The sequence below is a fragment of the Prionailurus viverrinus genome, chromosome D1 (assembly GCF_022837055.1).
Source record: "Prionailurus viverrinus isolate Anna chromosome D1, UM_Priviv_1.0, whole genome shotgun sequence".
NCBI lineage: Eukaryota > Metazoa > Chordata > Mammalia > Carnivora > Felidae > Prionailurus > Prionailurus viverrinus.
The window spans coordinates 12225599-12248179 of NC_062570.1; the positions used below are offsets into that span (position 1 = coordinate 12225599).

General features: G+C 50.5%; 1 protein-coding gene across 6 annotated transcripts in view; it reads left to right on the top strand.

The window, feature by feature from the left end:
• Positions 1-22581, top strand: part of ZBTB16 (zinc finger and BTB domain containing 16) — a 194822-nt gene that overhangs the window by 85443 nt on the left and 86798 nt on the right. For all 6 annotated transcript variants that reach the window (XM_047878717.1, XM_047878720.1, XM_047878715.1 and 3 more), the window contains exon 3: positions 15028-15125. In XM_047878717.1, coding sequence (XP_047734673.1) covers positions 15028-15125 — 98 coding nt within the window. The remainder of the gene's footprint in view (positions 1-15027; positions 15126-22581) is intronic.

Sequence of the window (22581 nt, forward strand, 5' to 3'; positions counted from 1 at the left end):
TTGTGTGCACAATGTCATTTTTCTGCCCTCTGAGGTAACAATGTATTACCCCCCCTTGACAGATGAGAAAACTGAGGCTTATAGAACCCCAGTGTCTTAAAGCTACTCTGTTGGTAGACCTGGAATTTGTAGTCAGGATCGGCATCAGAATCCGAGTTGTTAAACTTCTGTGCTCTGTGAACTTGGTTTATGTTAGGCTCTGCCTCTTACAAGTTCTATGACCCCTGGCAGCCTATTTATTTCTTTGTGTCTCAGTTTCTTCTTTTTCTAATTTTTTTTAACGTTTATTTTATTTTTGAGAGAGAGAGAGAGAGAGAGACAGAGACAGTGTGAGGAGAGGAGGGGCAGAGAGAGAAGGAGACACAGAATCTGAAACAGGCTCCAGGGTCTGAGCTGTCAGCACAGAGCCCGACGCGGCGCTTGAACTCATGAACCGTGAGATCATGACCTGAGCCGAAGTTGGATGCTTAACTGACTGAGCCACCCAGGTGCCCCAGTTTCTTCTTTTTTAAAAAAAAATTTTTTTTTATTCTGAATGGCCCAATTAGCTTAGAGGAATATATTTCTCCCTTCCTTCCTTCCTTCCTTCCTTCCTTCCTTCCTTCCTTCCTTCCCTTCTTTCTTTTTTAGAGAGAGAGTGTGTGTGGGCCAGGGAGAGGGGCAGAGAGAAAGAGAGAATCTCAAGCAGACTCCACGCTCAGCACAGAGCCCAACATGGGGCTTGATCCATGGGATCATAACCTGAGCCGAAATCAAGAGTTGCATGCTTAGTCAGCTGAGCCACCCAGGGTGCCGATGCCTCAGTTTCTAGCACAACAAAACAAAATAAAAACAAAGGCTTCCTAGGGTTGTTCTGAGGATTGGATGAAATGATGCATAAAAATGCACAGAACAGTGCTTCAGCTAGGTCTAGGATTCTTCTAATTCTTTTGCATTGATCAGTGTCATTTTAATATTGTCATTGGCATTACTGTTATCACTTCTTGTGTCTCTGGCATCATGTTAGCACCTAACACAATGCTACGCACGTGGCTTGTGTCCAGGAAGTGCTCAGTTAATGAACGAGAAGGCGCTCGGGCATCCAGAGCCGACTTGGTGTCAACCCTCGGTGTGATGTTGTCTTTGTGGCAGCTCTCATTGTGAGGTTGCCTTGGCCAGGGTTCCGTGTTGGCAGGTTCTCACGGTGGCGGCTGGGGGATGAGGCGATGTGGGGTGTGGTGTGTCAGTAGTCGAGAACCTTCCTGTGGCCTAAAAACTTTTTTCCTTCCTGCCCCTTCCCCGGTAGCTCTGAGCCCTGCCAAGCCTGTGCACAAGCCTTGAAATGACAAAGTACCCTTTAGTTAATTGCACAACGGATTGCCTAGAGTTAAAAGTTCTGATTTATATGACTATAGCTCTAACTGCTCAATAACACAGGCCTGTAATCTACTTTCATTTCAAACAGAACGGTGATTTATAGGGCAGCATGCCGCTTTAGCTCAGAAATGAGGTGTTCAACATATGCTCTGTTGACATAAATTTGGAATTTATCGCTGTTGTCAAAACTGCCTGTTGGACAAAGGTGGGTATTAAGGCAATAAATGACTCAGAATAGTTTTCTGTCACATTTCCTAACCATTGTATTCAGTCTATTTGAGGGAAAAATATATACTTAAAAGTAATCAAATGTCCAGAATCCATGCATCTTGTTTTGAATGGCGAGAATGGAAGATGCGGGAGGGATGGAAGGGCATGAGGGCGTGGGGGTGGGGTGGCGTGGATGGCCGGGGGGGGGGGGGGGGTGTTGGCGAGGAGAAAGCTTTTCATGAAGTTACAGCCCATTTTAAAAAGATTCCACTTTGCTTCCTCTCCCCCATCCCCATTAGGAGGTGGGCTTTCCTTTCTCATTTACGAAGAGGGGGAGGAAAATGAAAGCTCATTAAATAAAAATAGTAAAGGACATTTTTATGTGTGGGCTTAAAGCCAGTGATGTCGGGGAGGAGTTAGTGAGTGGCGCTGTGAGGGAGGCAGAGCAGGACTTGGTTTATGGGGAAATAAAGCCCCTGGCTGGTGTTGGTTCTGTGCTGCCTCTGTGAGCCTGGGCTCGCCTCCACCTTCCCTCCGCGGGCTCCTGTGGCCACGTACACTCCTGGCTGGCCGAGGAAGGTGAGGAACAGTGGGGTGCCGGGCTGCACGCAGGATGCTGTCTGCACAGGTCCTGACTGATTCATGACCCGCGCTGTGGCCAGGACGCACGTCCCCACCCACTCACCCAAAACATGTCGTGAGCACCCACCGATGCTGTGCCTTTGCTGGGCTTGACGATGTAGAGGGATGAGGCAAAGTTCTGCCTTCGGGTGCTTTTGCATCTAGTCCAAGAGACAGACACGCAAGCAGGTGCAGCCCGAGTGCCGTTGGTGTGGCAGTAGACACGCGTCAAAGGTTAGGGGTAACGCGGACCAGCTTTGGGGGCGGAGGGACCACGGGGGCTCCCTCAGGATGACACTGGCTCCCCTGCCTGGCGAAATGTCTCTTTGTGGTGATCAGGGCTCTGCAGGGAAAATACAGGCAAAAAAAAAAATGCACTAGCGACAAGCCTTTAAAGAAAGATGTACAGTGTCGTGGTCAGGTGATTACCGACAAGCACGTCAGGCTGGATTTTCTGTGTGAGAAGAGCGAGACCAGAGTCCCTGTGCATGGAGCTTGCCACCCGTATGATGAGTGTGCATCAGTCCCACGCCGTGGGCTGGCCGTAGCATCCTCTGAGCCCAGGACACCAGGCAGGCAGTATGGAAGATCCGGCAAGTGTGATCAGGGTCAGATTCGGGAACCTCTCTTCTGCATCCTGTTGTAAGACAACGTAGCATGCGGAGTGCTGCTGGTAAGCATGTGTCTCGGCGAGATGGAAAGGACACAGTCACATCCAGAGAGCCGACCGCACCTTGGCCGTCGTCGGGCCCGGGGTGCTTGGTGTTCAGCATTTCCAGCACCCTGGGCTCAGCTCTGCAGGCTCTCAAGGCAGGAGCCCGAGGAGCCTCCTGCTACACCCCGTGACAACAAGGCCCAGCAGGGGAGAGGATGCGTATCTGTTGCTTTTATTTTATTTTGCCTTTTATCTCCATGCCCACACGCTTGGAGCGTCTCGGCATTGATAAATGTGTGCTCTCACACATACACATGCACACCGTCCCCCTTTCTCTTGTCTGCGTGCATGCCACACACACACACACACACACACACACACACACACACACACACACAGTCCCTCCCTCACACACTGGGTCCGGACACCAATTGTAAGCCTCCTCTGTGTGGCTCGCCCTCCCTTTGCCACCAAACCCTGTCCTTTTCACACAAAGCTCCCTGTTGGGAAAACTCATAATTTTTACACCACACAGTCTTGACTGGCCATTGCTGGAATTACTGTCTCTTTGAAGTGCTTTCTGCTGGGGCATTTACAGGCCGTTTTAATTACCTGCAGCTTGCCAGGGGCCTTGCTCTGTCCCAGGCTTTGTTTGTTTGTTCTTTGCAAGGAGTCTGTGCAGAAAGGAATACGGCCGCCTTCTCTTGACAAAGAAAGGCAAGGGGGAAAGAGAAGTTTGGGGAGCCCTCAGCAGAACTTGTCCCTGAAGCCCTCTCCGGGACACCCTGCCCCCCTCCCGCAAGCTCAAGAAGAGAAGCCAGCCCTTGCTCTTGGCTTGCCCATGTTCTCGGTCGTTTCCAGCACTGTGGGTCTCCCTCCTGGATTTGCCTGCGATGTTTTTGTTTGTGTGTGTGTTTTGGTTTTAAGTATTATTAAATACATTTCCAAGCTTCCTGTCACAGACAACAGGGCCGTCAAATAAAGCTCCCCTCACGACCAGATCAAAGTCAGCTGCCATTGAGCTGGGATCCTGCTCCCGGTTTTTTCATCGAAATGTATTTAAGGAGCGCGTGTTATTAAATTTTTGAGCCGGGACATGGGGTGTGGAGGGTCGGGGTTGAAAGCACATGCGAAGGCAGAAGGTAGTACCCGCTTTGGGCTGTCTGGTGTTTTCCTTTCCTTGTCTTAATTTTTCATTCGAGTCTCTCTCTGGAATGAGCTAAATATAAATAGCCTTCTTTGGGATTTCTGTTAAACACAAGTGTGGCATGTCACGTCTGCAGACGAAGATGCTAGTTTACCAGAGGAGCCTTGGAAGTTTATCCGCTTCCCGGCTGGCTTCTACAGCAGAAGGAATCCTCATTCATTTATTCATTTAGTCCAAAAATGCACTGAGAAATCGGAACCCTGGTACATTGCCGAGGGGAATGTAAAATCGTGCAGCCGCCTTAGAAAACGGTCTGGCAGTTAAAAGGTTAAAAACGCAGCGGTACCGGATGACCCAACAGTTCCACTCCTAGGCATATACCCACGAGAAGTGAAAGTGAAAGCCCATGTCCAAAGATACAACTTGTAAGCCAATATTCTTGGCCACGTTATTCATAGCAGCCAAAAGGCAGGAACAACCCAGTGTCTGCTGACTGACGAATGGGTCAATGACATGTGGTATGTCTATACAATGGAGTATTATCTTGCCATAAAGAGGAAGGAAGCACTGATAAATGTTACTACATGGATGAATCTTGAAAACATCACGCTAAGTGAATTCTTGCAGACGTAAAAGGCCAGCCGCACGCTGTATGCTTCCATTTGTATGAAATGTTCATAATAAGCAAATCCATGGAGTAAGATAGTAGATTAGGGGTTGCCAGAGACTGGGGGGTTAGGGAGGGGAAATGGGGAGTGACTGCTAATAGGTACAGGGTTTCTTTTGGGGGTGATGAGATCTTCCGGAAGTAGACAGAGGTGATGGTCGCACGGCTCAGTGAATGGACTAAAACCCCCCAAATGGTATATTTTAAGAGTGGATCTTACGGCATGTGGATGGTATCTCAGCAAAGCCGTTTCTTTAAAACAAACGCATTGAATGCCTGCTCTGTACCAAAGCAGCCTGGCACTGTGCCAGACGGTGAGGACGCAGCGGACAGTGGTCTCTGTCCAGGTGGCGTGCCGTCCAGGAGAGGCGAGGAACCCTCGTAGGAAACCCACTATGTTAACTGTAAGTTGTGCCAAGTGCTGGAAAGGGAACCAGTCAAGTGCAGTAATGCAGAGTGGTGTTGATGTATAACCCACCTTCCTTGACGGAGCACCGTTCAAGTGCAGTCTTACTTTTCCAGAGCTGGGCACACACAGTAGGCTATTAACAGACGGAGTGTAAGATAGTAAGCATCAAGGGACGAGGGCGGTGTACCTTCCCTGAGGTCTTCTCTGTAGGAGGTTATAAAGTTGCCCCGAGACTCAGCCTGTCTGTGGACCCTGGGTGTCATCATTTGGCTTCTGTTTTCCTAGCGGCTCCTTTCTTCTTGCTTTCCTCTGCTTAGGGTCCTGTGAATCCTGGGTGTGCTCTTAGTGCCTCCTTTCCTGCTGATGGTTTTCCTGTGCCTTTTGCCGGGGGGCTCTGGGTGGGATGGATAGACCCTCTGCAGGTGGGCAGATGTGAATGTAGATCCTGAGGTGAGAAGTCTAGAGACTTCCACCTGCTCCCATGGGAGAGGAGAGTAAGTCACTTGGCCTCCGTTTCCTCATCCACCAAATGGGGGTGGCACTTTCTTCCCCAGTCACAGGATGGTTGAGATGACCCTCGGCATCCCTTTCGAAGTCAGATGCGATCTATAAACGCATTAGCATTATTCTTAGAAAACCTCAGTTAACTAGATTTCTTTTTTACATTTTTCTGGAAGAAAAAAATAATCAGCAAAAGAGGTAGATATCTATTTTTTTTTTTTTACCTTTTCCTTCATTAAAATGACAGTAATTTCCACAATGTGCCTTGGTGTCCCTACAGGTTCATCTGCCCAATCTCTTATCTTGTGTTCATAACTGATGTTGAGAAAGATGGCTCTAACGGCTTAGAATCCTCATAGAGAAGTAATTTAATTTTCAGTGTACTAAAGCAGAAAGAATGAGGCAATATACATTAAGGAGGTTTTCAGAGGGCTTTAATTCGAAGGGAACTTTCTTAGGCCCTTAATAAACCTCACTTAATTTCCACAGTCTCTGAGGATCTGTGGCTGGTGTGTGGGATTTGAAGGTAGCATCTTGGCTTCGTGGCCGAAGTGAGAGTGTGTAAAAATGAGCCTCGATTACCAGGAAACAACGCTGCCTCCCCACACCCAGGAAACACAGGAAGATAAAGGAGGAATTTGTAGCTTTTCAAAAACAGTTTTCTGAGAAATTGTCTCTTCGTGCTGGTTAAGATGGAAGCCTCTTATGGGTGTGAGGGGGAAAAAACCAAAACGCCTGCTCATCTGTAACCATAGTTCAGTTCCCTTATAGGGCCTTTTAGGGTCTGGAGAGAATATTTGGGATTTATTTTTGTTTTCTTTGGGCTGACGTCACCAAGCATGCATCCTGGTGCTCTGTTTTGGGTTTGGAAAAAGCTCTAAGAAGCTATAAATCTTAAGGCATTTTACTATTTTTCCTCTTCCCTTTTCAAAAAGCACAACTTTCCTGGTTTCTTTAAAAAAAAAAAAAAAAGGAGAAAGAAAGAAAACTACAAAAGTGTGTATTGATTCCTTTCCCTCAGATCTTAACTGCCCAAGCTGTAATACCTTGCTTACACGTGCCAGGTTTTTGTGCAGTTTTGCAACATCTCCTTAATCCAGTGAGCATAAATAGAACATTTCAATCATATTTGGCTACTAGGAACTTCACAGATAAGCGCGCTAAGACCTTGTTGAAAGAGACTGTATGAGATTGTGTGTGATAAGATCATCCTGTAGCCCGGCGCCCAAATGAAAAACTTTTGTTCTTGGTGAAATTTGTTGATGGAGATATTTCAAATAAATGACTTACAAGAACTCGGTCTTCTAAAACAAAGGCCCCGTTGCGTAACAGCCTGAAGCCCGGGCCTCCCGGTGCTCAGTGGCCACGAAGACCCTTCAAGGAGCATTTGCTGCAGGGAGATTAGCGTGCCCCTTTGTCATTTCTGACATGGTATTTTAACACCCACACGGGCAGCCTTATCGGAGAGCCCTGTACTTGGTGTGGTTACGGCCGCGGGGAATGCCATTGTCCTTTCCCCTGTTTTCAAGGCTCAGGACAGCTCCTTCCACTTTTTAGTCCGCTTCATGCGTGATGCATGGTCTTCTTCTAAGAACCCCATGGAGGCCTTCTCTTTCGGACAATAGAGACAGCTGTTCTTGTACGGATATGTGTGTATGTTGGAAGTGTTTTGTGTCTCTCTCTTTTTTTTAACCTCTATGTTTTTCCTTTTGCATTCCCCTTCATGTTGGTTTGTTCATTCATTTAGCAAAAATGCACTGAGTCCTTCCTCTGTTCTGGGCTCAATGATGGAGGCTGAGGGGATGAATCAGGGATGGAACCTTCATGAAGGTGGTTGTAATTTGGTGAGCACAGGCCCCTGTCGGCCCCAGAGCCTTTCAGTGTCGTCAGCCCGATTGGAAAGGACCTAAGAAATCATCTAACTCAACCCTTGTATTATTGCAGAGGGCGTTGGGTGGAACCTCCAGAGGGTAAGTGGTTCGACCAAGGTCATTTGATGGTTACCAGCAGAGCTGGAGTGAACACTGGGTCTCCTGCCCACCCCCTCCCCCAGAACAGCGTTTTAGCCAATGTGTTACACTTTTATTCTAGATCCTTGAGAAGACGTGCCTTCTTTGCTATTCTCTCCCTCTCCCTTTAAAAGGCCCCAAAGCAACCAAATGGCCACCATTTTCCAGAGCTCCCCTGATCCGGGTTCCCAGGAGAGGGGTGTGCTCTGTGGGTCCTGTCAGCCCTTATCTTGTGGCGTGGAAGGCGTTAACTAACCCTCTGTTAGTTCTTGGTTGTTTTTTTTTTTTAATCTGTTGTTTGAAATCCTTGCCTTTTATTGGTATATTTACTTTATGGCATACATAAAGAGCTATATTAAAAAATAAATTGTGTTGTAAAAGCATTCGGTAATGTTTATTAATATTGACTAGTCAGGGAGCAAGGAACTCTATCGCTACAAGGATAATTTGTGGTAATACCAGCTCCCCATTCACAGCTTGTCAAATGACTGTCTAATCTCAACATTAAAAAAAAAAGTGGGTAAAAGGATAATTTCCTTTATGCCTTGAGAAAATGAAAGTGACCCACTCCCCCACCAAGATTAGAACTAATCTTTCTCCCCCGCCCCCACCCTGGGCAATCCAGGCCCCTTCTGTGATCCCAGGCAGTCCCAGGGCTGGGTTTCAGTGGCCAGGTATCGTTTGTCTCAGGCTGGTTGGCAACTGCTTACCTAGCAGTAGCTTCTCTCATAGCTCCGGTTGTCCGCACCTGTGCTGAGGGTTTAGGCGCAGAAATAGACACCTATTCCTTGTCCTCAAAGAGCTTCTGGCTTCGAAGAACTTCTACGTGGCTTGTTCCTAAGGAGAATGATACTGGATGTGACTAATGACCCGTTCGGACTAGAATGTGTCACTGATGGTAGCCGTAAGAGACCTTCCCTTGGGACAAGATGATGTCACCCTTAGAAGGTAGGGAACGTTCCTTGAGTATTCCAGTTGTCCTGGTTTAGGGTGGATGCCTTCAGTAGAGCAAGCTCTTTTCAGAGTACCCCTTCCCCACAGAAAGGCATGTGTAGAAAGTTCAGGAGATTGAACTGAATATGGAAACACCTTGAAATCTCCCTGGAAGTTGCTCTGGGGAGTAAATTCCTGATAGTCTGGTGAGTTTTCATTCATGCCTTCTAAAAATTGGAGCCCAGAACCCAAGAATGGTCTTCCTCTCGCCATTTGAATGAAAGGTCAGTGGACATTGGAGGTGTGTTTCGAACTTATGACTCTTAGAGAAAGGAATAAGCCCATTGCCGAAGTATATAAGCTCTTTCCTCTGTCCTCTCTTGGTTCTGTTTCTTGTTGGAGAGGTGAGCAAGGCCAGGGTGGAGGTCTCTGACCATGGGGCTTGGGAATCATTTGTTGCTTTTGAGACTGAGAGTCTTGGCAGAGCTCTGTGAAGGGACCTGCCTCGTCTCATGGCCACATGGGGCACAAGGCAGCATGCCATTGCCAGCTGGTCAGGTCCTGCTCAGGGAGAGGAAGAAGAAGGCGGTTTGGTGGTAGCTAGGTTCCCATGGTAAGAAGAGAACCTTGGAGAATATTGGTTTCCATGTGGGCAGCAGGCTTTGAGAGAAGAGCGTCATTTGGGATCTGACTCTCAGAATCTCCTGTCTTGTCCTTGCCTGTTTTGAGTACCCCTTAGAAGCCCTGCATAGGTCAAGTTGATGGTCATGGGATCAGAAAGCAAAAGCCCCAGGCTTTAGGGTGGCTTCTGCATGTGGAACAGCTCAGACCAAGAAGGGGGTGAATTGTTGGAAGGACCATGAAGGCCGCACTGGCCGGAGCCACATGTTGTTCAGGGTATGGGATCACTTAAGCTGAGAACAAGAAAAACGTGACCTTAATAAAGTCCTTATAAGATGGGTTCCCCACTTTATTTTTCAAAGATGGGCAGTTCCCTCCCACTCACTTTCCCCATGGACAGACTCAAGTTCTCACTGCTGGTCCACCTCACAAAACTCACAGTTCAGGCACTTTCAGATCCCCAGGAGGAGAGGGAGGGAGAGAGGGAGTGTAGCTCTTGTGTTATTGGAACTGAATTCCCTCTCTAAACCTTCCTGTTGGCCTGCTTTGACTGCTTCTGTCTCTGACCAAAGGAACTTGGGAAGAAATGGAATGTGGGCATTGCTGGGCCTGGAGCCCCCCTTCAGGCCCTTCTCCTAGCATTTTTCCTGTGGCCCTTGGCTCTGTGGCATAGAGACGGGCTGAAATCTTCCTGCAGAGAGTAGACACAGAAGGTGCTCTTAGGGAGCACTGTTACGGTCAGCTGGGTCTGGAGGGGAGGATGGAGTATGGCATGGGTCTCTCTTTGCTGCCACTCATTCTGCTCTTACGTTCTAGGTACACTGGGGAGATGAAGGCTCATCTTGAGAATGATGGGTTGGTCTGAAGCTCAGGCTTTGTGTGGCTGTGAAGTAGCATTGGCCTTCCTTGTGCAGACTTCAGGAGCCACAGGACAAGAGTTCAGCACTGGGTTGGAGGTGTCCATGAAGTTCTTGTGCTTGGAATACTGTTAAAGATGAGAGGAGGGATGCCTCGAGCCTACCTTAGATGGAGGAGCTTCTTTAGCAGCAATGAGCAAATCCCTTCGAAAACTAGACCCTATGTGGGGCGCCTGGGTGGCTCAGCCGGTTGAGCGTCCAACTTTAGCTCATGATCTCACCGAGATGATGACTTTAGGTCATGATCTCACTGCTCGTAAGTCCAAGCCCCACGTTGGGTTCTGTGCTGAAGCTCCGAGCCTGGAGCCTGCTTCAGATTCTGTCTCCATCTCTCTATAACTCCCTGCTTGCTGTCTCTGTCTCTCTCTCTCAAATATGAAATAAAAAACATCAAGAAAATTAAAAAAAATAAAACTAGACCCCTTGAAGAAGAGGGAAAATCAACATGGCGTCTGCTGTTATGTAGTTTATAGCCCAGAGCAGACAAAATCTATGACTTGTCAGACTTCCGGTAGCACAGAGACGGCTCGATGTATCTTGCTAGCTTGACTTGACTGGCGAGGGTTGTGTGGTTGAGAATCAGTGAGAAGGAATGAGTCTTTCTCTCTAGTTACTTGTTAAAAGGTTCAGATTTGCTTAGCTCTAATTTCTCATAATGATTCAGCTCTCTTGAGAAAATAGCTAGAAACCTGCCAAAGGTTAATTTTTTCTTTGTCTTTTTGGACATAATTGAAAATCTGTTCCATTCAAGATGGTTTGCCCAGTGGGCCAATTGTGGGCCGTGCTGGGACAGCACTACCGCTTGGCGGGAGGAGGCGGGGAGGGCGTGGCGGGGACTTGAAGCATGAGTGGGGATGGATCCTCCAGCAAGCATGGAACAGAAGTGTTGGGGCCATGCTGAAACTGGGTTACTCTGAAAATGGCGTTCAGCAATGGGACTGCTTCTCAAAGAAGGGAGCGTGAAACCGAGGGACTTGTGCAGACAGGCACAAAGATGTCCCCACCTGTCCTTCCTTCCTGTGCTGTAGTGGAGGCTGGCGACCTCAGATGGCCATGAGCAGTTAGACCTTGAGAAAAGACAAGACCAGACTGGGAAAACATGTGTGTGTGGTGAGGAAGAGGGAGGTGGACAGAATTTCCATTTCATCAAAATCACTTGCATAGTATAGTGGTAGTGGTAGTGGCGGGGGGCGGGGCAGGGGTTGTGGTCTGCAGAGTGAGAGACCATGGGTTCATACAAATTGCACTTTTGCTCAGAAGCCAGCTGGAATTCTGTTTCCTCCTTGGTCATTCTGCAGGCTGTACAGAGAGTCTGCTGGTAGCCAAGTCTCTTGAAGGCACTCAGATTCTTCTCTGCCATTTCCTTTTTCTATGGGTTGGAAGGGTTCACCTTTCCATTCCACATCCTTCCCTTGGGGCTCTGAACAGTAATGAAAGATAGGAGCAAACCAGTGCTGGGCTTCACTCAACTCCTAGGGCTATAAAGTGCTTCCTTGTTCTCTTCTGAACTTAGTGTGCTTTGCCCTTGTCTCTCTGGCAGTGGGGCAGGACTTTTGTCCTTGTACTTCGTGTGGATCACATGGATGCCACACTCACCTCTGGTAACCTGTGTGGGACGCTGAGTTAGTGGGTCAGGTACAGGGCAGTGTCCTTACCCCAAGGATCAGACAAGATAGGACATCTGTGTCTCTGAAGGCTGAGAAATGCGTGGCAGCAGAATGGTTCCAAAGAAAGGCTGCTGATGGGTTCCAGAAGTTTCTTTCACTGAAAAATAGACCACAAGTGAGTAAAGGAAGAAACTCAGGTTGTCTGGATTAGAAGGTTTTAAAATGAGTATCGATTTTAGGGTTGGGTGTCGATTTTTGTTTAGGCTATCCTAGCCTGGCTGCCTAGGTGTCATGGGACATCACACAGTGGAATGTGGTTCAGAGAGAATAATAATAATAATGCCCTTTAGGGAAATTCCTTGGAAACTAGGCAAAATGATAGGAAGGAGATCTTTTTAATAATGTTTATTTTGAGAGAGAGTGCGTGCGCATGTGAGCACTCTCTTGCCTGCAAGCGAAAGAGGGGGAGAGAGAGAGAGAGAGAGAGAGAGAGAAAGAGAGAGAGAGAGAGAGAGAGAGCGTCCCAAGCAGGCTCCCTGCTGTCAGCGCAGAGCCTGACGTGGGGCTTGATCTCATGAACCATGAGATCGTGACCTGAGCCAAAATCAAGAGTCAGACTCTTAACCGACTGAGCCATCCAGGCACCCCATGAGTAAGAGTTTTGACTGTTAAAATTTAGGTTCCATAAGGGATCAAAGCCTTAGAAGTCCCCCATATCATTTCACAGGCGAAAAAGATGCAGAGAGGTTGTTACAGCATGATTTGTCCAAGGTTATAAAGCAAGTTAATGGCCGAGTAAGGCTGAGGAGCCAGGTCTTCTGGCCGCTGGCCCCGCAGCCTTCCCTGTACCTTGCTATCTCTCCAGCAAAGGGCAAGAGTCTACCGCCTTTCACACCAGGCTAGTCCAGTGGCCCAAGAAAGCCACTTTCACTGATTGCCAGGCAAATCCATTCACATCCAGAAAAAAGGCAGTGGGGTTACCCAGAAAGTATTCATCGGGGTCAGAGATTTGGTCTGGAGCCTGCAGGGAGAAGAGGTGGGCTGGGATGCTTACCCTGGTTGATGGCTGCTGATACTGGAAGACTGGTCGCTCCAGGGTCCTTTTGGGAAACCTGTCTAAATAGGTGCCGGTCCTCCGCTTAGCTGCTCCCTGAGAGGTGGGCACTCCTGGAAGGTAAGAAATCGCGAGTGAAGAAAAAAATGGAAATAGATGGGACGGAAACCCATGCCCTGCCCTCCACCACACGTGACCGTGAATGCGTGCAAGAGGTTCACCGGCCGAACCATTTGTGAATTGAGTTTTTCCTGCTCCACAGAACATGTCTTAGGAAAACAAACATTTGCCATGCCTGGGTGAGTGGCAGGAATACTGTCTATCATGTGTTTACATGCACACATACACACTCAGTTGCCTGGGCATGTGTTTAAAAACATGGTTTGCCCAGAACGCTATTAGGACATGTCCCAGTGTCCAGCATTGTGAAATCTATTTGGAGTTAAGAATGTTCAGTTAAAATGTTCTGTACGGTTACTATTTCCCAATTGGGTTGGATCAGCCATGGCCAGGAGTAAGATAATATGGGGGTGGGGCGCACTACAGTATCAGGGATGAGGGTGTGTGTGTGTGTGTGTGTGTGTGTGTGTGTGTGTGTGTGTGATTGAGAAATTATTTGTTGCTTTTGGCAAGGAAGTAAAGGGAAAGCGAGCAAACAAAACAGCCTGATTGAGAAAGAGTTCTGTGAAGGGGGCTGGGCGTGGACATGGCGTGCCATCCTCAAGCCACTGTGGCCCATAGACTGTGGCACTCAGGAGGCTCACCTGGGGGCCTGCGTGGTTTTGACTTACCACTGAGTTCTTGTTAGGGGATTGGAAGGTGGTGGGGGCCGGTGGCTCGGTGTAGTGGTCGTGATCTGGGCTCCGAGGCTCAGATCTGGGTGCTGCTGACTTGGGCGTGTAACACTTCCCCTCCACACCCGCGGTCTTGTGTGTACCAGCAGCTCTCCAGCCTTTTACCGTGATCCTAGCCCGTCACCGTCTGATTGCAATGGGTTGTCGACTCCAAGGGGACTTTGTATGCTCTACTCTCTGCCCTACTGCCATCAGCTCGTGCCTCTGGCTGCCGTTCCCTGCTCTGTTCCGTAGGGCAAGAAGGCACAGAGATGGGGGCGGAGGTGGATCCCGGATCTGGCAGTGGCAAGTAAGGGCCTGAGAACAGGAGTGTGGGTGGGAAGAAAGTCAGTGTTCAGGCCAGATGGCCCACACGCCAGCCAGCAGCTCAGATCCTTGCCGGCCTACAGCACATAGACCTTCTTCCCACCGCTCAGCTCTTTGCTACCCGCCTGCTCCCCTGCGTCTTACCCGACTCGGCTGCCGGCCTCTGACAGAGCAGAGGGGCTTGGGGCGAAAGGTCCAGCTCGGGATCGGAGCTCTGTTGCAGGCTGGGCCTCTGGCCAGTTGTTACCAGGACCTCGGTCTTCTTGGGGTGGTCCTGTGTGTCAGGCCCGACTCACAGAATTGCAGTGTTGGTAAAATGAGATGAAGTGTGTGAAAGCACCTGGAAAACCAAATGACCGTTACCATCTGCACCATTCTGCATTTGTAGGGTGATGTTACCCAGTTTCTTGAAATCTTCCTGTCAGGGCTCAACCTCTGGTCAAAACAGAAGGAAGACATCTTCTAAGCTGGGCCTTAGGGGAAGGGCATGCGTGTTAGAGACACATACGTGCGGCTCTGAGAACATCTGGATGCCCCAAGAGAGAAGCGGCTTTATTGTGTCCATAAAGGCACCGATGCATTAATAAGCTTATTCGGAACCTACTATGTGTCAGTCACTGTCGTGGGAGCTGGGGATGGGAGAGAGAAAGGGCACACGTGCTACCCCTTCGGAGTCTGACGGTGTCGTGGGGGCGCTCGGCACGTGCACAACTGCAGTGCAGTGGGGGACATGACCTGACCGAGGGGAGCAGAGGCCCGGTGGCCTCCGAGGATGCCCAGTGCTAGTTCGACAGTGAGCGTTATGTCTGACTGACTGTCCCGTGCTTCTTCCTTCTCACCCTGAAATCGGATCTGATTTCTTTCCCCCCTTGGTCTGTGTGCCAGTGGGTAAAGCAGTAGGAAGTGCCCTGTTCTCTAGCTCTTGGACAAGACCAGGAATAGATTCTTCCTTGGCAGCGGTCCCTGGGAAGAGGGGTGCGTTCGGCCATCTGAGCATGTGGGGATGTCTCCGTCAGTGCCCATCTGTAGCCCCCATGCCTTCCACCTCCCCTCCCTCCTGCCCACCTACTGGAGGGATGTCCGTAGAGCCCCCAGGTGAGGGTGGGCTTGCCTCCTGTCCAGCCAGAGCAGCCGCAACCTATTTTTTCCTCTCCCTACAGGAAGCTGCACAGTGGGATGAAGACGTACGGGTGTGAACTCTGCGGAAAGCGGTTCCTGGATAGTTTGCGACTAAGAATGCACTTACTGGCTCATTCAGGTAGGCGATGCTGCCCTGACTGGCCCATTTGAGCCCAGGCAACTGCCCCTGCCCTCACTCAGAGCCCGGATGTCCCCATTGCCAGCCGGGGCTTGTGGTCCACCGTGTTTTGTGGATGCTCTCTCCAGGTTCATGGAGCAGAGAGTTCGTCCTAACAGTATAACCGTCCACACAAACCCGTCCTCGTGCTCTCTTGGGTTTCCTAGGGCTTTGTTAGTCCCCAGTCCCGTGTGTGATCTCCCTTCCAAAGCAGACGACAGTTGCATTAGCACAACAGTTGTGGCATTCGGTTCTCAGTGTCTCATGAATCTGACTGTTGGGGTCATGTTAATACGGGAGCCTTTAATTGAACAGGTTAGGAACACAGAGCTAGTTACCTCGTGCTGTCTTTTGCAAGGTAGTTTTACCCAGTTCCAGGGGGGTTGGCTGCGTGGCTGTGGGGGTTTTGCCCTTGTTTGGGGCAAAGCTGCTCTGTTCCCCGAAGCACGGGAAACGGAGTGGTACCTGACATGCAGCGTGCCCAGCTCTCTTGGCGGAGGGAAGGATACACCGGGTCTGATGGTGCTGCTCTGAGGCCAGCGGGGTGTCCGGGTTCAGTTGCAGAGGCCTTCAGACTTCCCTGTCAGGGCCAGTGCTCTCTTCTTCTGATTCCCATGCCTTTCAACCTTAGGGTCACATTTTGGGGGAGAGGTGAGGCCATCTTCTTACTGTCACGTGTGGATGTCTTTGTCCCACACTGCGCCCAGTACTAGCCCTGCAGCATTTGTGAAGTGAGCACGGGCTTTGGGATTAGGCCCACGTTCAAACCTCATCTGTAATACGTGCTTTGTGACCTGGGGTGGATCTGTCTTCTGAACGCCGTTTTGTGCATCTGTAAAGGGCAGGTGTTGCCTAACCTGTGTCCTTTTTTTAAAGAAACTGTGGGACAGAATGTAGGTTAAAAGCATTTGTTGTACATGCCCTGGCGTATATGTGGTGTGTCGTAAATGGCGATTTTCCATTTCACCTTCCTTCTCCCCCACATTGCCCCTGGAGCATGTTCCCATCACCTTACCCCAGAAGCTTCTGGTCTGGCTGGCTGTTTGCAGTCTGTCTTCCCGTGGCTCGCACGGTCACGTCAATGCTGTTGGGTGCTTTTTATGCTTCAGTCACCACAGTCTGGCTGCAGAGCCCGTGTGGCTCGGTGCTGCATGGGATGCTCTCTACCTGGCCCTCACGGCCTCTCCTCAAGTGCCCCAACCCCTTCCAGATGCAGGCACTGTGCCACGCCAGGTGGCTGTCTGTCTCAGCACGCGCTCTCTGTCCGCACATCTTCATGTGTTCCGTTCTTCTCCCGGAGGGGTTGCCCACCCTCACCCCTTGTTCCACTGAACTGTCCTCGTCCTGCCCACCCATCCCACATTGGCCTGGAGTCCTGAGTCCATATACCCTTGTGTCCAGCAGCTGCTCGGGACTCATGGACTCCTTTTGTCCTGTTTTTATAAATTGCACCCTGTATCTTTTCGCTTCCCTTCAGTTTGGTAGGTTGTTTAGGGTTCAGTGTGGGGTTTCAAAGCTGTCTGCCAACCGGCTTGGCCACCCCCCAAGTGCCAAGAGTGTGGGTCTTCTGTTTTATGTGCTTCCTGGTGCGGGCCCCTGTGTGGTCTCCAACAGTGAGGTGCTGGACACTTCCACGCGGGTAACACACTTTTCAGCCTGTGGTTAAAGCTTCCTCGCCCACTCCGGAACTTGGCCCAGCGAGCATCCTTCCTCCTTGCCCCTTCCTTGAGTCCAGCACGCTAGCCAGACCCGTCTGTTGGTTTGCTCCCTGTGCATACTGACACAGCTTGCTTTCTGGGCTCCGTGGCTTTGTTCACCCCCTTCCCTCTGCTTGAATAACCCTTCCCCGGCCTTGCCGGATCTTCTGAGGTCCCTTAGCAATGCCATCCTCCACACTTCCCCACCTTCAGCCAGGAGCAGTCCTGCCTGCTTCTGGGTGTCCGCATTTCTTTATCTGAAGCTCTCCGGGCACAGTCTTTCTTCTTTGTGCTGTGGTTGTTTAGGGACCTGCCTTACCTCCCCTCCTTGGGAGTCCGGGGTAGAAATTTGGAAACCTACCTCCTGCCCACGTTATCGTGGGCAAAAAACGTAAGCTTTCGGAGCCTCTGTATCCTCATCTGTAAGATGAGAGCGCTTGACTCTACCTTGGAGAAATTGTGAGGCTCACCTCAGACCCTGAGCACTAGGCCTGACCCGTGATAGGCTCTCTGTAAATGGAGTTTCCCTCTCCCTTTGTTCTTCTGCTGGGCTGTAAGCTACTGGGGATGGGGTGTCCCCGTTATGTACAGCACATTGCTAGGCACGTTATTGGAGTCAGTAGATGGTGGTCAGATGAGTGAGTGTGGCCTGGGAGGGCTAAGACTGTGTCAGGGGAGCTCCAGTCTCCTGTCGGCTCCCTCCTACAAGACGAACGGTTTAGACTGTGACCCAGAGGTTCACTGGGGGGCAGCCGGGAGCCCGCCGACCCGTATGGGCTGAATGTGAGCGAGCTAGTCTCTGCAGCGTTGGTGGCTCCAGTGGGAGTGGCAGAGAGGAGAGGCACTGCTTATGCACTTGCTGGTGGGCCCAGAGCCCCCAGTTCAGACAAGATGAGTGACTTTGCACCACCCCCTCCGGAGCCAGCCACCGCCTAGGGATGTGCTCTCCTCTCCTTCCTGAGATGCCACTTTGGGCTCCCATGGTCTCCTCTGGATGTCCTGGCAGCTTTGGGAGCTGGTTCCTGTCTCCCTAGGCTTTCTTCTCCATTCATATCTTACTCGACACAGAGTCTGATTGTGCAAAATGACTTGTCTCTCTGAAACCCACTTGCCAGTGTCCTTGGAAGAGAGGATTTGGCCGGGGGAGGGGGGGAGGGTCATAGTGCTTTCATTCACCTTTGCAGACAGCTCCTTGCCTGCTTAGATATTTCTGTTCTCTGCTGCTCCTTTCTGTGTCGTTCTCCTGCGTACCTGTCGCCCCTGCGTTGGGATGTCTTGAAAATAAAATAGCAACACGAGCTGAGAGGGAGGCTGGACCACTTCCTGAATCATTCACGCCCCCTGTGAAGCAGTAAAGGCCCCAGAGGAGGGGTGTGGAGGGCCGGGCAGCAGTGCCGGGTCTCCTGTCGGATTCTAGGGGCCGAGGGAGGTGGGGTTTTACACGTTCTGACTCCTCTCTCCGTTGCACGATCACAGAACTCTGTTGACGGTTTAGAGGACTCGAGATGTTTCTTGCTGCCGGGCTTTGCAGGCTCCCTGCTGGGAGCCGTCAGCAGGCTCGGGCCCCTGAGCGTGTGCCATGCAGACCCACTTTACAGACCGTCCCCGAGGGTTGGGGCCGCACTGCAGAGCCTAGCAGAACAATAGATGCTCCAGGACCTCGGGGACCATTCCAAGGGGCAGGCCGTGGAGAAGCGAGTCTGGGATCTGGGTGCGGGTCCCGGTGCCCCCGCCTTCCCCTGAATGTGGTTGCTGCCCTCGGACCAGGCACATTCCTGCTGTTTTCTTGTGCTCGGCCGAGCTTGAACGGTGCTCCTCCTGGCTCACTTCCTTGCTGGGCGCGCTGGCTGCCCCCACCCCCTCTTGGCTAGCGTGGCCTGTGTTTGTTATTGTAGTTCTGGCACCCGGCCAGGCCTGGCTGCGAGCCAGCCTTGTGGGTACAGTGGGTACAGTGAGTGTTGAGCCAAGTTTGTCATCATATGCGATTAATTTTTTTTTTTTTTCTAATCTGGTAGGGGTGGGGTGAAGGAGGACGCAAGACAGGAGCTGCTCCGATGCTTGAGAACAGGCCGCGCGGATTTCTGCGGAGATGTTATTTATGAAAGAACGAAACGCTCTGGCTTGCTCTTCGTTCTCGGCTCTTGCCCCTTCTCACGTTGTCTTCCTCTCCTCTGCATTTCCCTATCTGAGGAAATCAGCCTGTAGGAGACCGACAACATGAGGTTTTATTTTCAGTGACTGGAATACTAAATTTACACTCCTAAATCAGTTTTCATTGTGTTGAAATCGACAATTTGTTTAATTAGAAGTTTGCTCTGTAGGAGGCCCTTCTTGGAGACACTTCTTTCTTTCTCTTCCCCCCTCTCTCTCTTTCTCTCTCTCTCTCTCTCTTTTCTCTTCCTTTTTTAAGACCCTAAATGGTAGTAGTGAATGTTCAGTTTAATTGAAGTTTTTATTTCTATTTGAGTGCGTTAACTAATCAAGTGTTTATGAGATATACCTGATGATAACGATAAGTTTAAATTAACAAATAACCTAACTCATTAACTAATGAGGATAGATCTGGCCACACCCTGCGTTCCCAGAGGTGCGTTTGGGATGGGGACTGTTTGGGGAGAAAAACAAGGCCTGGTGGGAGGAGTGACCACCTTGGATGCTTTGCAAAGCTGCTCCTCCTGGGCTCGCTCTGACAGCTCCCTTCCCACCCTTTGCTGTGGGGATGGGCGACCTGCTGTCTCCTTGCCACTCCTTGCTGTCACTGAAGAGGTGATTCCTGGCTCTGAGATGTGCACGCAGAGACCGCAGACCCAGGCGGTGGCTCGGGTTGGTTCTGGGATTTGCTGGTGTAAGGTTTCCCATTAGGTAGGATTTCCCACGGCTTGGCTGCAGTACTGGTGGATTGTAAGTGAGCACACCCAGAACTCCTTGCTCCTGTTTTTGACTTGACTGCAGACTGTTGAGGGGTTTGCAGGTTTCTGTGGCCTGCCCCTGTCCTGGGAGCGTCATTCGTTTTTGCAGCCAGCGGACATTGACTAAGCACCACTGGAGAGAGCTGTACAGCATCCCTGCCCTCAAGGAGCTTACGCCCAGTAGGAGAGATGTTTGACTGAAATGACCTAAGAAGGTGTTGGACACAAAGAGTCAGGGAGAATTCTAGGAGGAACTTGCAGGAGGAGAGTGTCCTTTCCAGAGGGTGGTAGAACTTAAAATGACTGGTGGGAATAATGGAATTTTGAAAGGAACTGGTAGGGGAGACCCAAGCCACCATGATGACATGCAGCGTAGCCGGGATGTACAGGCTGTGTTGGGGTTGGGGGCGGGGTGGGGGCGGGAGAGGGCAGGCTTTGGAAGGGAGGGATGAGGTGAGATCGTGGGGGCCTTGAGTAGCAAAACAAGGTGCACTTTACCTGCAGCACTGGAGAGCCACTGGAAGGTTGAATAAGGGAGTGACACTTTTTTTTTTTCCTGGAAAGAAAGGACTGTGGGCTTTTTGATGTAGACTAGCCTGGAGTATAGGATTTATAAGACCCCTTGGAGAAATGGCATGCCTGACAATCTTGGGGTGTGGTTGGAAGGTGGATAGGCCCGTGCCTCTAGTCCCGATTGAGGGTGGCCTGTCTTTGGGAGTCCAGTCCTGCCAGGGATCAGTAGGTCCCCTGTTCTCCATCCTCCTGCCCTTTTCTGGGCACCATGAGCCATGGCTGTTGAGAAATCTCCCCTGATACCAGTCTCTTCCCCATTGTCGGAGCCACTGGGAAGGAATATGGTCTTTGGCTGATGGATTTTCTGATTCCAGCAGCAGCATGGGGGTGGCCAGGGCATATCATCAGGGGCCTGGGTCATCCGTCTGGCAGAAAAAGGGCTGGAAGGGTTGGGACCGCCTGGTCCAATGGAAGGGGGAAAAAAATTACAGATGTCAAAGACCTGTGGATTGTACTTGTTCCTTTTTTTTTTCTTTTCGGAACACTGAGCTTTGGGGTTCAGGGTCTTCCCAGACACAGGGCAAGTGGGGAGGGGGGAGCCTGGTGGCTGGATGGTTCCCTGTGGTGGCAACGTATGGTCCCCAGGCTGAGGATTGGAGAGGCGTCTTAGGGTTTAAAGGTGGCCTCTCAGGACTTGCTGTCTCTGTCACCTCTCTCTTGCCAGATAGGTATCTGCTAAGAGCAAGAGATCGGGTGTTATCCAGGCAGGTCTGAGCTGTGGTCCTCTCATCCCCTCTCTGCCTGCTCTCAAGTGAATGTCGCGGTCTGTTCGTCAGAGTAGCTTTCTGCCACCGGGGTAAACCAGAAACTTCCTCAGGTCCTGTATCGCCCTCGGCACGCCTTCAGAAGCAGGCACCATGGAGGTTGGGGTTAAGAGCACAGAGAGGGTCAGACAGAAGAGGCTCAGAAGCCCACTGTCTTCCTTTCGGTGGGTGGTGGTGACGGGGTGCAGAATGAGGGGAAGAGGGAAGAAAGCAGCCACTCTCCCTGGCTCTGTCTTGAACACACTGCGCTCCCTCTCTCTCTCTCTCTCTCTCTCCCCCCCCCCTCCTCCCTGCTCTGAATTTGGCCTGCTTCCCGAACTTTTTCCCAGAGTGGTGTCGTCACTGGCCTGCCGGCAGGTCTGGATGTTCTGCCAGCATTCCAGAGAGTTTATGATCGCTTGCAGATGTGCCTCCAAGAACACACTGTACCCAAAGCAGAAATTAATGCAGGCTTGACTGCTGTCCAAGCCCATACACGGGAGAGAGGAAAAAGAAAACAAAAACTGTTTAATGCTGTTTATAAATTATACACTGGCTGATGAAAAATACATTTCTTCCCCCCCTCTGCCCCCTTCCTCACCGCCCCCCCCACCCCCGCCCCTTCTCCCTCTTTGCCTCAAGAGCCTTAAACTGAGACCAGAAGAATATGGTTTTGCTTTTTAGCTCCTGTTTTGGCTAGGATCCGAAACCCAGCTGCTGATTCACAGCCAGAGTATTTTTCCCCTTTACCTGATGAAATATACTGATTTTTCCAGCCCAGATGGGGTGCTTTTGGATTTGTTGCCTCTGTTTTTTTTTTTTTTTTAACTTTTTTTTTTTTTCTGGCTAGGGATTTTGTTTACAGCAAGTGACAGGTCCTGTAACAGCACTGGGTATGATGCTGGCCCCCGGGGCAGGTAAAGCCCCAGGTCTGTCCACCCTGGTGCTGCGGGGTATGTGTGCTCTGAAGATTGTACGTCAGGCCAGCCGAGCAGAGGAAGTTCGCCAAGTTCAATGCAGGTCATTGTATTAAACAGCGTTCCTCCACTTCTCTTGCCCCCGTGCACCTACAGCCCCTGGGTGAAGAAGGGTTCACATGTTCCTCCCCCCAAATACACACGTCTCTCTCTCCATATGGTGCCTTAGCAGGGGTTTGGGAAGCTCGTTGCCTCTACCCCTCTGGATCCCAGCCTCTCTCCCCCTACGCTCTGGTCCCCCGTCCCAATTTATTCTATAAATTCGCTTCCACATTATGTCTATCCATTTACATGGCTTTTGTGTTTTTTTAATACTGCTAATGTTTATCATTTGCCCAACAGGCTCGACAGATTTTGCTTCCTGTCGAGCACTGAGGCTTTAGAGCCCCCTCGTTGCTAAGTAGCAGTCTCCCTGTACTGTAATGGGCTGATTTTGTATTCCGTTCAGCGCGGTATCTTATTTTTGTATGCAAGACAAAGTGTTTTGATGGGGGACGATTGCGGCAGTGTCTGGAGGC